The sequence below is a fragment of the Balaenoptera borealis genome, assembly GCF_965194805.1.
Source record: "Balaenoptera borealis genome assembly, chromosome: 2".
Taxonomy (NCBI): Eukaryota; Metazoa; Chordata; class Mammalia; order Artiodactyla; family Balaenopteridae; genus Balaenoptera; species Balaenoptera borealis.
Genome location: NC_138867.1, coordinates 110,904,483 through 110,918,741, shown reverse-complemented (window position 1 = coordinate 110,918,741; position 14,259 = coordinate 110,904,483). Strand labels below are relative to the sequence as shown.

The following is a 14,259-nucleotide window of genomic DNA, read 5'->3' as shown; positions in this document are numbered from 1 at the left end:
GTTTCCTTTGCTGTGCAAAAGCTCTTATGTCTAATTAGATCCAATTTGTTTATTTTTGCTTTTGTTTCTGTTGCCTTAGGATACAAAAAAAAATATTGCTGTGATTTATGTCAGAGTCTTCTGCCTATGTTCTCTTCTAAGAGTTTATGGTTTCAGGTCTTACAGTTAGGTCTTTAATCCATTTTGAGTTTATTTTTGTATATGGTGTGAGGAGATGTCCTAATCTCATTCTTTTACATGTAGCTGTCCAGTTTTCCCAGCATGGCTTACTGAAGAGATTGTCTTTTCCCCATTGAATATTCTTGCCCCCTTTGACTTAGATTAATTGGCCATAGGTATGTGGGTTTATTTTGGGGCTCTCTATTCCATTTCATTGATCTATGTGTCCTTTTTTTGAGCCAGTATCATCCTGTTTTGATTACTGTTACTTTGTAGTATAGTCTGAAGTGAGGGAGCATGATACCTCAAGCTTTGTTCTTTTTTCTCAAGGTTGCTTTGGCTATTCAGGTTCTTTTGTGGTTCCATATAAGTTTTAGGATTATTTGTTCTAGTTCTGTGAAAAATGTCATGGGTATTTTGATAGGGATTGTATTAAATCTGTAGATTGCTTTGAGCAGTATGGACATTTTAACAATATTAATTCTTCCAGTCCATGAGCACAGGATATCTTTCCATTTCTTTGTATCATCTTCAGTTTCCTTTATCAGTGTTTTATAGTTTTCAGCATATGGGTCTTTCACCTCCTTGGTGAAGTTTATTCCTAGATTTTATTTTTTTCATGCAGTTTCAAATGCAGTTGTTTTCTTGCTTTCTCTTTCTGATAGTTCATTATTATTAGTGTATAGAAAAGCCACAGATTTCTGTATATTAATCTTATATTCTGCAACTTTATTGAATTCATTTATTCTAATAGTTTTTTTGGTGGAAATTTTATAGAGTTTTCTATATAAAATATGACATCATCTGCAGATAGTGACAGTTTTTCTTCTCTTCCAATTTAGATGCCTTTTATGTTTTTTTTTCTTGTCTGATTGCTGTGACTAGGACTTCCAATACTATGTTAAATACAAGTGGCAGGAATTGGCATCCTTGTCCCAAGTTTCCAAGGTTCGAGAGCAGAAGTCCTGAAGGTTAGGTCTGAGCTGGTTCCATTTTCTCTAAGTGTGTGCTCCCCGCCAGCAACCTCGGCATTTTTGCCCCAGAGGGTAGCAGTACTGGACCATGAGAGGCTAGAGTGGGCAGTCGATGTGGGTCAAGGTGCACACTGGGGCAGTCCCAGCACACTGGAGTTGCAGACTGCTTCTGATCTGCTGTCCCCACGAATGCCAGTAATGGTTGCCCTCACCCCATTCAGATGCAGTGCTGGGTCTGAGCTGGCTCTGTCTGCCACAGCTGTCTACTCTACTTGGCTATGGCAGCCTTCACCCTAGTGGGGAGCTGTGCCGTGGAGCAAGAGGGGCTGAAGCGGCCCTCAGCATGAGCCAGGGTGCACGTTTGGGCAGATGCAGGAAGCCAGCTAGAGTACCTGGCATTTTCAGTTGCTTTCTCCACGCTGTTTTGAGAGAAACCAAGCACGTGGGTGCTCTTCACTAGCAACATCTAGATTTCTCACAGCCGCCCTGCTAGTCCCACTGGTCTTCAAGTCAGCCAAGAGGACTTATCTTTCTGGTGTTGGACCCCAGGGCTGAGTTTCCTAATATGTAGTTCACACCCCTCACTGTTTGGGGAGGGTCCCTGAGCCCATGCAGTCCCCCTCCTTTGCTGTGTCCCCTCCTAGGGGCACAGGTCCTCACCTGATTGCTTCTCCTCTTTTCTTACCTGATTTCATGTGGATCTTTCATTACAGCCTTGGTTGTATAAGAGCCTTTCTGCCAGTCTCCAGTTTGTTTTCAGTGAGAGTTGCTCCACATGTACAATAGATGTATTTTTGATGTGTTCATTGGGGGAAGTGAGCTCTGAATCCTCCTACTCCACCATCTTGATCTCCTTCCCCCATGTATTTTATTTTTTATTTCTATTTTTGTGTCTTTAAGTTTTTAAATCTTTTCTTCTACAATGTCTTAATGTGCCACTTATCCCATCCAGTGTATTTTACATCTCAGTGTTGTTTTCATCTCTGGAATTTTTTTTTAGTGCCCTTTCTAATGTAGTTAATCTTTTCTATATTTTCTTGAACATATGGAATATAGCTTTAGTAAGTTTTTAAATGTCTTTTTGTACTAATTGTGTTATCTGGTAATTACTGAGTTGGTTTTGATTTTTTCTCTCTTCCTTATGGGTCATTTTTCCTGTTTCTTTTCATGCCTGGTGATTTTTAATGGAGTACCAGAGATGGTGAATTTTACTTTTTTATGTGCTGAGTATATTTTATTTCCTGTAAATATTCTTCTGGGACACAGGTAATTTGGAAATCATATGACCCTTTGGGGCTCTTTTTTGAGCTATGCTACGTAGCACCAGGGTAGCATTTAGTGCAGTGTTAATTTTGCCCAGTACTGAATCCAAAGGCTTTTGAGTACTCTACTAAATGCGTTCTGAATTATGAGATTTTTTCCACTCTCCCTGGTGGGAATAGTAACTCTTCTGGTCCCTGTGTGAGTTTTGGGTGTTGTTCCGTTTAATCCAAGAAGTTTAAACCTCAGAACTGTTGATGTTTTGTCCCAGAGAATGCTTTATTCTGGGGCCTTGTCTTGGGCATCATAGGATATTTAACAGCATCTCTGGCTTATAGTCATGTGATGCTAGTAGTGCTCCGCCTTCCCCTCTGAAAATTATGACAGCCCCAAATGTCTCCAGATATCACTATGTCACCCAGGGGGCAAAATCAGTCTTGATTGAGGACCACTACTCTAATCCTTTCAGATGGTTCTTTTCCTGAGTTCAGGTATTTCTTCATGTACATGGAAAGATCAGTACTCAACCTAGACTCAAGTGAGACCCTCTGCAGGTCTTCAGAACATTCATTCTTTCTGTGTAGTATGCGCTCTCTCTGTCCGGCTCTGCAAACTTGAGCTACCTTCTACTCTGCAGGTGGCCAGCTACTTCTTCTCAAGATACCACCAGGCAGTAAGTTATGATAATTATATGAATCACCTCATTCGTTTCCCGTCTCTCAAATGTCACTGTCTTTTTTTCGTAATGCCTTATCTCTTGAAAAATGTTGTTTCATTTATTTATTATGATTTTTAGTGGTTTTAGATGGAAGGTAAGTCCAATCCTTCTTATTCCATCTTGAATGAAAGCTGAAGTCTCAAAAGTTTGTCTTTTACTTTGGAAGGTATGTTTTGTAATGCTCCTGACCACTGCACCCCCGAAAACATTAAAGTGGCAGGTCTTTGAGCCCTCATAGAGTTAATATCTCACTTCCAGGAGTTCAGGTGTGTTACCCAAGACTCCAGGGTACCAGCCACTCCTTGCTCATTCTCTTGTTCATTCTGTTCAGTCAGCAAAATACATATGTAATGTGTCAGGTGGTCTAGATGGCTTCAAGTTATATTATGGTAGAGACTGAGAAAGTTGAAATAGCCCTTAGGCAAAACTGTAAGTTAATATTGTCCTGCACGACTGCCAACTGTTTCTTGTACTTTTTACTTTAGTAACTGGAATGGAAAAGAATACATTCACTAAATCAATACCTGAAGCTTAATTAATCATTCCTTCAACAATATTATGTCTGGGACTTGCAGCTGTGCCCAGAGCTAAAATTTGGTTAAGTCTATGACAGTCTGTAGTCATTTTTTAGGATCTGTCTGATTTTTGCAGATGATGCATGAGAAGGACTGTCACCCCTGCACACTTTTAAGCCTTTACTGGCGGCCCTAGTCTTTGCTTCTTTGCCTCTTTGGAAAAGCAATATTGTCTTTTATTTACTATCTTGTTCTGGGGAATGGGGCAGTTTCAGAGGTTTCCACTTGAGTTTTTCCACTATGACAGCTTTTACCACATAGGTTCCTTTGTGGGAGTTATTCTAACTGCCAGATAAATAAATTCTAGTTATAAACTTGGGGAGTAGAGAGAGACAAGACTATTAGGTGGGTCTGCAGGCTCAGTGAGCTCACTGTGAGCCAGACTTTTTCCAGGACTCTGTTTCTGACCTCAGCTCAGAAAGTTTTGTCTAGGAGGTTGTTTCTTTTGCCCCACAGAACCTCAACTTGGATCATTCTCTTAGTTCCATTCAGCTGGTAGCTGGTCTGGTCTAAGAAGGAATCACATATCCGGTTCCTTGGTGCTGTTTTCATGTGGCCTTTCTCTTTCAATGAGGCTATTTTGGGCTTCCTCACAAGATTGGTGCTCTCAGGGTATTTGAATCTTAGAATTTACACGACCTCACTTCTGGCACATTCTTTGGGTCAGAACAAATCACAGGACCAACCCAGATTCATGCGGAGGGCACCTAGATTCCTACTTTTGATGAGGGAGTGACAAGGTCTCATTGCAAAAGAGCATATGGGATAAGACATATCATTGTAGCCCTCTTTGGAAGTACAGTTCATCATATCACTGCTCCATCTGTTGTCTTATAGAATTTTATAGACCTTTTTTAGGTCTATAGACTCATTTGCTGTGGTTTCCTCTTTTAATCTATTCATCTCTTTTTTTTATATATATATATATACTTAAAAATCTTTTTCCCTCTTATTTTGGTAAGGATTTAGCAGAGGTGTGTGGTCATTGAATCCATCATGGTTAATTGGCAGTTGTAAGCTTTGGAATCAGAGATTATTGCTTTTTTTCTTAGAGCTTCCTTGTTGTCTTAGTAGCATATTGGGGAAAAAAGTTGTCTTATGTGTCTTTTCTTTTTTTCTCTCTGTCATTTGATAATTCTCTTGTCTAGTTATATATCAAAGAGAGTAGTGTTTGGGAGCAGTGTGCCCTGGTATAAAGGCATTACTCCTTGTAAGAGAATAAGGAGGTAAATTTTACGTAGAGAATTTAAGCTTCTTTATAATCACTGTGCACCAATATTCTGTGGTAAAATACTCTTTTCTGTCAGGAATGTTCCCTGCTTCCACATTTTCCTTTTGCTATGCCATTGCTCTTAGCTGAGGTTATACTATACTACTATACTTTATTAACTTGGGTTTATTAATATCTAATTATCTGAATGAGGGCTAGAGAAATGTTCCCCAGTTCTTTCAGAAAGTGAACAATAGCATTGTCCCATTGGACGTCAGTTTTGTTTAGTGGTAGATTAATACCACCTTGAATCTGTTTAAAAAGAGGGTTTTTTTAGAAAATCATATTTTAAGAGGAATATTGACAAACAGAATCATCTCCAGAGGAGATCAGTTAGGATGCTTAAAGATCTGGAACCTGCAAATATTTAGACTTTGTTATCTGGAGGAAAAAAAAAAAAGACTTAAAAGAAGATAGGATAACTGTTTTCAAATATTTGGAGGTCACTAAAGAAGAAAGATTGCATCTGTTTAGAAATGAAATAGACTTTTATATGAAATAATGAGTTTTTGATTTCTGCGTTGTTTGAGTAGAGGTTGTCAGCCATACTGAGGAGGGGTTCCTGTGTGAGTTGAGGGAACTCTTCTAAACCTTTTCAGATCTATTGTAATTCAGAGATTTTGTGACTCTTCTGTAGTTAACAGTTGTGTCATAAATGGTTGTTTGCTTAAAATCAGAATTGTGGGATATCATTATATTTTAAAAAGTATATTTGAAAATTAATCTAAAATCTTTTCTGTTCTACAGGACTTAAATACTATTTATTCTTATCTTCATGGAATGGAAATATTATCAAATCTCAGGGAACATCAGCTTAGGTAAGTGTGATGCTGTGTTTAAGAGCATGTGCTAAGGAGTTATTCAAATGAGTTTGGATAGATAGTTGCAGGGACCAAATCATTTAGGGGCTTTTTATAGGATATGCAAAGAAATTGGCCTTTCTCATTCCAGTTTTCCTTAGCCCTGAGACTTTGAGCGGGTCTAAACATCTAAGCTGCAGTTTTGTCTTCCATAAAATAGGGATAAAAAGATTACCTTTGTTACAGCATTTTGAAGATTAAATGAGAATATTTAAAGCAAAGTGCAGTGCTCAGTATGTGCTAGCTAGTGAAAACAGAACTTTCTCTTTGTAGTTTGTATTGATATTTATTGTATCAAATGCTTGAGATGGGCATGGTATGATGTAGTGTTATATTAAAGTGGAAGGAGCAAGACTCTCGATTTGGCATAAGCTCCTATGGACAGTACCCGTAAACTTTCCGAACCTCATTTTTCTATTCTGTAAAATGAGTTTTCTCTCCTGCTACCTTGTATCATTGTGATTATATTTGTAAAAATACTTTTGAGTGCTGTAAGCACTAACTATTATAACTTTGCATAATATTTTTATTAAACTGTGTTTTTCTTCCATGACCAGCTTACTCATCACTTTTTCTGGCTATTCTTTAAGTTTCTGGCTGTGGACCAGATTCTAAATATAACTGTTTGGAATTTATTATTTTCTGTTTTCTGTGTAACATAATTTAGATATTAGTATATGTCAAATAAGTGTATCAAGAAGAAAGAAAAAAATAGGGCATTAGTAGTAAAGTATTTTTAAATGGAAGCAAATTTATTCAACAGATTTATGTGTGTGTGTGATCATATATTTAAACTCTAGTGAAAAATTTAGTGATAGATCTGATCATTTTCTGTTGTAATTATAACAATTTTTGAAACAATTCAAATAAAATAATTTAAAAAATTTTTACTTTTTAAAAAATATGTTAGATTAATGTCTGCAAGAGCACGCTATGAGAGATACAGTGGCAATCAAGTTCTTTTTTGGTAAGTATTTCCATAATTAGCTTAAATTAATGTTTAAAATTTAGATTGTTTGCATTGAAATTCATTTGATTCTGGAACAGTTTCTGTAGAGGAGATTGAAACATATTCCTAAACTGTGAAATATAATATACATAGAGCTCACAGAAGGTGTACAGTGCAACGAAGTTTAATAAATATATACACCTGTGTAACTACTATGCAGTGAATATGTAGAACATATCAGCTCTTCAGAAGGCTCTAGTCAGCTGTCTTGGAAAGGTAATCTAGTTCTGATGTCTGTCACCTTAGATTAGTTTTGTCTCTGTGACTTTCATATAGATAAAAATCTTTTGGTCAGGCTTTTTATACTTCACAAATGTTGGAGATTCTTCCATGTTTTTGCATTCATTCTTTTTCAGTTCTTTACGGTATACAGTTATGTGAAAATAACATAATTTGTTTATCCTTCCCACTATTAATAAATATTAGAGTTGTTTCCAGTTTTTCCCTATCATGAATAGTAAGTTTCTATGAATGTTTTATTCCTGCATTTTTGTACCTCTGTTTACTCATTCTTCTTGGGAATATTCTTAAGAATAAAAGCATTGGAAATGCACATGCTCAAATTTAGGAGATTCTTTTCTTTTTTATAAATTTGTTTATTTTATTTATTTAGTTTTGGCTGCCTTGGGTCTTCGTTGCTGAGTGCAGGTCCTCTCTAGTTGCAGCAAGCAGGGGCTACTCTTCGTTGCAAGGGTGTGTGGGCTTCTCATTGTGGTGGCCTCTCTTGTTGCGGAGCACGGGCTCTAGACGCGTGGGCTTCAGTAGTTGTGGCTCATGGTCTCTAGAGCGCAGGCCCAGTAGCTGTGGCGCACGGGCTTAGTTGCTCCGCAGCATGTGGGATCTTGCTGGACCAGGGATCGAATCCGTGTCGCCTTCATTGGCAGGCAGACTTTCAACCACTGTGCCACTAGGGAAGTCCCAGGAGATTGTAACATTAGAATCTAAAATATGTATTTCATTTTATCTCTTGATTTTGTTTTTTGTTTTCCTGCTTACTAATGATGATGAATGGTTTTCATGTTTTTATAGGCTATTTGGTTAGCTCTTTTATGATCTCCTGATTCAAGTTTTTGACCATTTTTTAGTTGGGCTATCTTATTTCTATTGATGTGTAGAAAATTTTTATGAATTCTATATCTAAGTCCTTTGTTGGGTACATAAGTTGTGAATATCTTCTCCCACTGTGTGGCTTGCTTTTTTTACTCTATTAATGGCATCTTTTGAAGAAAAGAAATTTCTTACTTTCTTAATTTTTCTGCTTGTGATTAGTGCTTCTCATGTCCTGTTTAAAAAAACAAAATCTTTCCCTTCCTCAAGATTACGAAGATATTCTTCTCTGTTTTTCTTCCAAAAATTTTGGCAACAGTGATCTCTTTTATTATTTATATGCAGCTAGTATAGAGAAATGGTATTAAGTTCAGTGTTTCATTGCACACTGCGTTTGTCATTATTTCTAAGTATTTACTGGATTCATATGGCTTTTAATAGCTTTATTTGTTCATTTGTTGATTCATTCACTTACTATTAAATGTTTGTCTGCTATACATTATGCTTAGCCTGGTGTAGAGTGGTGGGAAGACACAGGATTTGTCCTTATGAGTTTATTATATAGTGGGGGAGAGAAAGTTAATTAAAATAGCTACACATATTTAAGTGCTGTCAAGGAAAAGTATAGATTTATAGATAAGTGGAACAGAATTTAGAACCCAGAAATAAACCATTATATTTATAAACAGTTTCTGTGTTTTTGTTTTTTAATGGCCTTGTAGCTATGTAGCTAAGATGTGCACACAGTGTGGGTTTAACACAACTGAGTATTAAAAAGGAACCACCAGTGAACAGTTTATTTTTGATGAAGGTACTAAAGCATTTCAATTGGGAAAGCATAGTTTTTTCAACAAATGGTGCTGGGTTGATTGAGTATTTATATGCAAAAACTTAATTTAGATTCTTATCTTACACCACACACAAAAATTAATGAGATATTCACTTTACACCCATTAGAATAGCTACAGTTGCAGGCGTGCGAAATGGGTAAAGGGGATCACTTGTATGGTAATGGATGGAAACTAAATTTTTGATAGTGAGCGTGCTATAGGGTATACAGAAGTAGAAATATAATGTACATATGAAACATATGTTGTAAACCAGTGTTACTTCAATTAAAAATATATTTTAAAAAGTAGCTGCAGTCAAGGGTAAAGAAGATGTGGCACATATATACAATGGAATATTGCTCAGCCATAAAAAGAAACGGAATTGAGTTATTTGTAGTGAGGTGGATGGACCTAGAGTCTGTCATACAGAGTGAAGTAAGTCAGAAAGAGAAAAACAAATACTGTATGCTAACACATATATATGGAATCTAAAAAAAAAAAAAAGGTCCTGAAGAACCTAGGGGCAGGACAGGAATAAAGACACAGATGTAGAGAATGGACTTGAGGACATGGGGAGGGGGAAGGGTAAGCTGGGACAAAGTGAGAGAGTGGCATGGACATGTATACACTACCAAATGTAAAATAAATAGCTAGTGGGAAGCAGCCGCATAGCACAGGGAGATCAGCTCGGTGCTTTGTGTCCACCTAGAGTGGTGGAATAGGGAGAGTGAGAGATGCAAGAGGGAGGAGATATGGGGAAATATGTTAATTCACTTTGTTATCAAGCGGAAACTAACACACCATTGTAAAGCAATTATACTCCAATAAAGATGTTAAAAAAAGTATCTGCAGTCTAAAAGCTAGACATAACAAGTGTTGGTGAGGATATGGTGACACCTGGAATCGTCATATATTTGTGGTGCAGATGTAAGTATAGCCACTTTAGGAAACGGTTTGGCAGTTTCTTAAAATTTTACCATATGACCCAGTAATTCCACTTTTATATATTTACCCAAGAGAAATGAAAACACGTGCAGAGACTGTACATAGATGTTCTTAGTAGCACTATTCATACTAGTCTAAAACTCGAAATAATTAAATTGTTCAGTGAATGGATAGATAAAATGCTCTGCATCTATATAGTGAATACTATTTGGCAGTAAAAGGGAATAAAATGCTGCTACACACTACAGCATGGGCGAACCTCAAACATATTATGCTTAATGGAAGAAGCAAGATAGAAACATCACATATTACATGATTCCATTTATACGAACTGTCCAGGAAAGACAAATCTATAGAGACAGAGCAGGTTATTGGTTACCTGGGGCAGGGATTGACTGCAAACAAGGCATAAGAGATCTCTTTGTGGTGATGTTTGCACAGTTCTTTTCAATATCATAAAAGTCATTGAATTGTGCACTTAAAATGAGTGAATTTGTGGTATATTGATTATACCTCAGTTAAGCTGTTTAAAAATTAATATAAAGAGTTACCCAAATCTATATTTGGCTAATCATAAACAAAGGAATTTCTAAAAAATGAATGTGGAAGTTAATTAAGTAAAGAGTTTAAATTCAGAGATTAGTGGAAGCAGAGAAAAGAATGTGTATAGTTGACCTTAACTGGGAAGCAGCATGATAGAAAGAGTGAAAATAAACCACTATGTTCAGTGCCACGAGCAGAGAGGAAGAAACAGGAAGAGAGGGGTGTGGAGAGCCAGGTGGAGGCCACCTTAATAGTTTTTGTTCTTTATTTTAGGAGCAGTGTGAAGCCTTTGAAAGGGGTAAGATCTGACAAGATTAAATATGCCACTCTTCTCTAGGCTAGATTATTCTTAGATTCATTTGCTTGCAAAGAGGAAGGAGATAGCATGGCCACATGTTAAAAGACTTTCACTTTCCTTGTGTTTACTCATCAGATGCATTGCCAAACTGCTCTGAGAGTGAAATTCTCTGCAAGGTTTGAACAGTTTCTGATTCGTGAGTTGGCATGGCTCTCTTGGTGGTAGGAGTGAATTTCAGGATTTTTCCTCTGTTTATAGTAGAATTTACTGACAACTTTGTGACTGTTTCAGCAAAGTGAGATAAAAATTAGAGGCTTATGGTAGCATCCAATCATAACTTTCTTCTGTCTTGATTTTGGGCAGAATTTTCTTTTACTGATTTTATTCCTTCTTGTGCAAAAGTCATGTTTCAAAAAAATTAGAAAGTAGAATTTCCAAACAAAGAACCTTAAGTAGGAGATTTTCAGCCATTTGTATCTTCCTTCTGTGAAGATGGAAGGGATGGATATAAAGAACTTTAAAGTATCTTCTGGAAATTTGATGATACTTTTTTCTTATGGTAGGCAATAGGATTCACCCAGAAAGCTCACCCTGGGTGCTATGTAGAGTGGTTTGGAGGCTTAGTTTTCTGAGTGGAGGATGGTACTATTCATGGAGAGTGAAAAAAATGAAGCTTGAAAGAAATGATAGGTAGATTTTGAACATGTTGAGGTTGAGTTGTGTGTTAGATATACAAGCTAACATGTCAAGTCGATAGCCAGATAGATATACATTTCTCCAGCTCAGAGGAAATGTTTGTTTTATAAAATTAGAATTGTCTACATAATGGAATTAATTGAAGTTTTAGGTATGGTAAATTAAAAATACTTGAGAGAAAGAGAAAAAGATTAGATTATAAAGTAACATCTAACAAGATTCTCGGTTTCCATTGGAGATTTAACTGAACTAAAAATGATGATGGACTTAAGTCATCTGATATTCTTTTATCCCTCAAACACACATAAAGTGAAAGATTGGATAGGCATTTAATGTATTTCTGTCAGAATAAAATTTAAGAGAAAGAGGTAGATCCAAATTATAGTTGAACGTGAAGATGGAACATTGATAAACTTGTGAATTCCAAACAGTATTGTCTTTAATATACAATAAACTTGAAATATACATAAAAGTTATCAGAAATAGAATTTTTTAATATGCACATGTAGTACAATATTTAAGTTAATCTTCATCAAATGTGATCCAGTACACAAAAATGAGGAATGGGAAGTTACTGATATAAATTAATAAGATAGAGCTAATAAACATACATTTCTGAAGTCTATATCTTAAGCTAGTGATTATGTAAGATATGAACATGGTCTGTATGAAACCTTAGGCAACAGGCAAAATTTCCAAAGAGTTAATTTTTAATGATTTATGATATTATTAGAATATTTTTCGTGTTTTGTATTTTGTACTGAATCCATATACATGTGAATGTGTGTATTTATTTACTCATCTATTTACTTGTTCATTTAAACAGTTCAGAAACTATTGCCAGATGTTGGTATATCCTGCTTTCTGGATCTGTGCTTATGAAAGACTCCATGGTTTTGCCTCCTTGCAGGTATGTTTACATTTGCTGCTTAGTGTATGTGGTAGGCAAAGTTACATTACAACTAGTTATTTTATTTCTTATGTTAAACTATTTTTATGTAGATGTGTATTTTCTCTTAGTAAGTGATACATTTTAGAAATGTCCTTGCTTTTTGGTACTATTTGAAGTACTTGGCAGGAATCAACTGATATTTCATATTTCTTGGGGGTATAATCTATAGTTTACACCATGGCATATTATACTGCTATTTGATCTTTAGTTGTATGTGAGATTTGATCTCATTTATTTGATGGTTTTGCATTCATTGCTGTTAGTTATAGGGAGGCAATATATCTTTATAGTTAAGAAATCGGTTTTTAGAGTAATGCGAACTAGGCTAGTATCCTGATTTTGTCACTTATTAGTTTTATGACTTTGGACAAATTATAGTTTTCTTGTATGTAAGAGGATAATAATAGAACCTATTTAAGTGCCTTATGAGGTTATAGCAAGCAACTACTCAAAATTCTCAATGGAACTCTGTAAAAGTTGACATTCTAGAGCCAGACTGCTTGAGTTCATGTCTTTGCTCTACTATATAATACTTCTTGGGCAAATTACTTAATCCCCGTGTGCCTCGGTTTCCTCATTTGTAAAATAGGGACAATAATAGGATGTATTTCATAGGCCAGCTTTGAGTAATAAATGAGTTTATATATACAGAGAGAGAGAGAGTTCTTAGAACAGTGCCTGGCTGTTACAAGTAATTGTTAATTATCACCATCAGAATTATTAGGTAAAAGAAGAGTGGTTGGAAAGATGATCAGATATAGTATTCTTAGAGAATTTGGTCTGTTAGTAATTCTTAAGATTTTGGGGCCTCAAATTATAATTTGGTAAAAATGTAATTTTTTGGTGACTTTTTCCCAATAATATTGAGAAGAGATTTTTAGGCTTTTAAGGTAAGACTTCTAATTGCAGCTAAATTAATTTAGTTGCAAAACTATTAAATTTAAGTGTCAGCGTACATTCTACTTGACAGATGGTACGAGACATCTCAGTTTTGATGCCATTTTTAAAGCCACGTCTTTATTCTTGGAACTATATATCATCAACTTTTGGTTAAATGAAATCTGTACTTCTTGATGAGTAGTATAAAACATATTGTTGACTGTTTTTACAAATAAAATACATAATAGTTCTTGGTTATTTAAGCCTTTTGGGTATTGTTCCTTTCCACTGTGTTTCTGAAAGTCACTTTAGTGATTTGTAATGAGTTAGCTACTGACACAGAATAAGCTGGGTTGATACTACAGTTATATTTTAAGATTATTAGTATTGTTCTTTTGAATATTTTATCACCCTTTTCTGCTATTAGGAATAGTCAAGGACTTTATGTAGCCATTAATCAACCACAATAATTCACCATGAGTTTGTGATCAAGACAATGAAGTTTATCTTTTAAATAATTGATAGTATGAGGTTTTTTTTTGTTTTTTTCTTTTTTTGAGCTGTACCACTCAGCTTGTGGGATCTTAGTTCCCCAATCAGGGATTGAACCTGGGCCCACGGCAGTGAAAGCACCAAGTCCTAACAACTGGACTGCCAGGGAACTCCTGATAGTATGAGATTTTAAAACAAAGTCATGGAATGCTTAAATGTAACCATCATGAACTTCACAGCAAACATGATTGTAGAAGTCTATTTAATCGTTATTTAGAGAGCAGTTCCTAGGTAGGAGATTTATATTTTGTGTTTGAGAGATACTTTAATAGATTATTGTTAGGATTAAATGAGTCAATACAAATAAAATACGTAGAATAATGCTTAGCATATATTAAGCATCAAATAATTTTTGGCTTCTGTTCATTTTAATAGTGTTGGGATATGATCATTATGGTAATCAACAGATATGAACACTACCTAGTATAAGAGAAGGAATAATAGTAGTTTTCTAGGTTATAAAAATACAGCCTATTTCTCTAGATATTAAGGTATTTGTTACTCCCTTATCAGTGAGTAGACAGAAACCACACAGTAATTTGAACAGGGACAGTTTAAAGAATTATTAACTACTTTAAGAAGTTAGGTACTAAGAAGGATAAAGGAACTAAGGGAGAGTACCCAAGGAAGGAACAAACTTGAAAGGGGAGCCCTCTCCCCAAAACTGAAATACAGAACTTGTTGGTGAATAT

At 35.7% G+C, this 14,259-nt stretch overlaps 1 protein-coding gene and 1 long non-coding RNA gene across 9 annotated transcripts in view; one reads left to right on the top strand and one right to left on the bottom strand.

Moving 5' to 3' along the window:
* Window positions 1–14,259, bottom strand: part of LOC309623702 — a 248,219-nt gene that overhangs the window by 27,118 nt on the left and 206,842 nt on the right. The window lies entirely within an intron of this gene.
* RAPGEF6 (Rap guanine nucleotide exchange factor 6) overlaps window positions 1–14,259 on the top strand; it is a 233,864-nt gene that overhangs the window by 25,691 nt on the left and 193,914 nt on the right. For 6 of the 8 annotated variants that reach the window (XM_082380768.1, XM_082380766.1, XM_082380770.1 and 3 more), the window contains exons 2-4: window positions 5,704–5,774; window positions 6,727–6,783; window positions 12,011–12,094. In XM_082380768.1, the coding sequence (XP_082236894.1) occupies window positions 5,704–5,774; window positions 6,727–6,783; window positions 12,011–12,094 (212 nt within the window). Of the gene's footprint in view, window positions 1–5,703; window positions 5,775–6,726; window positions 6,784–12,010; window positions 12,095–14,259 lie in introns of those variants that run through there. The other 2 variants (XM_082380769.1, XM_082380767.1) reach the window with 2 other exon arrangements.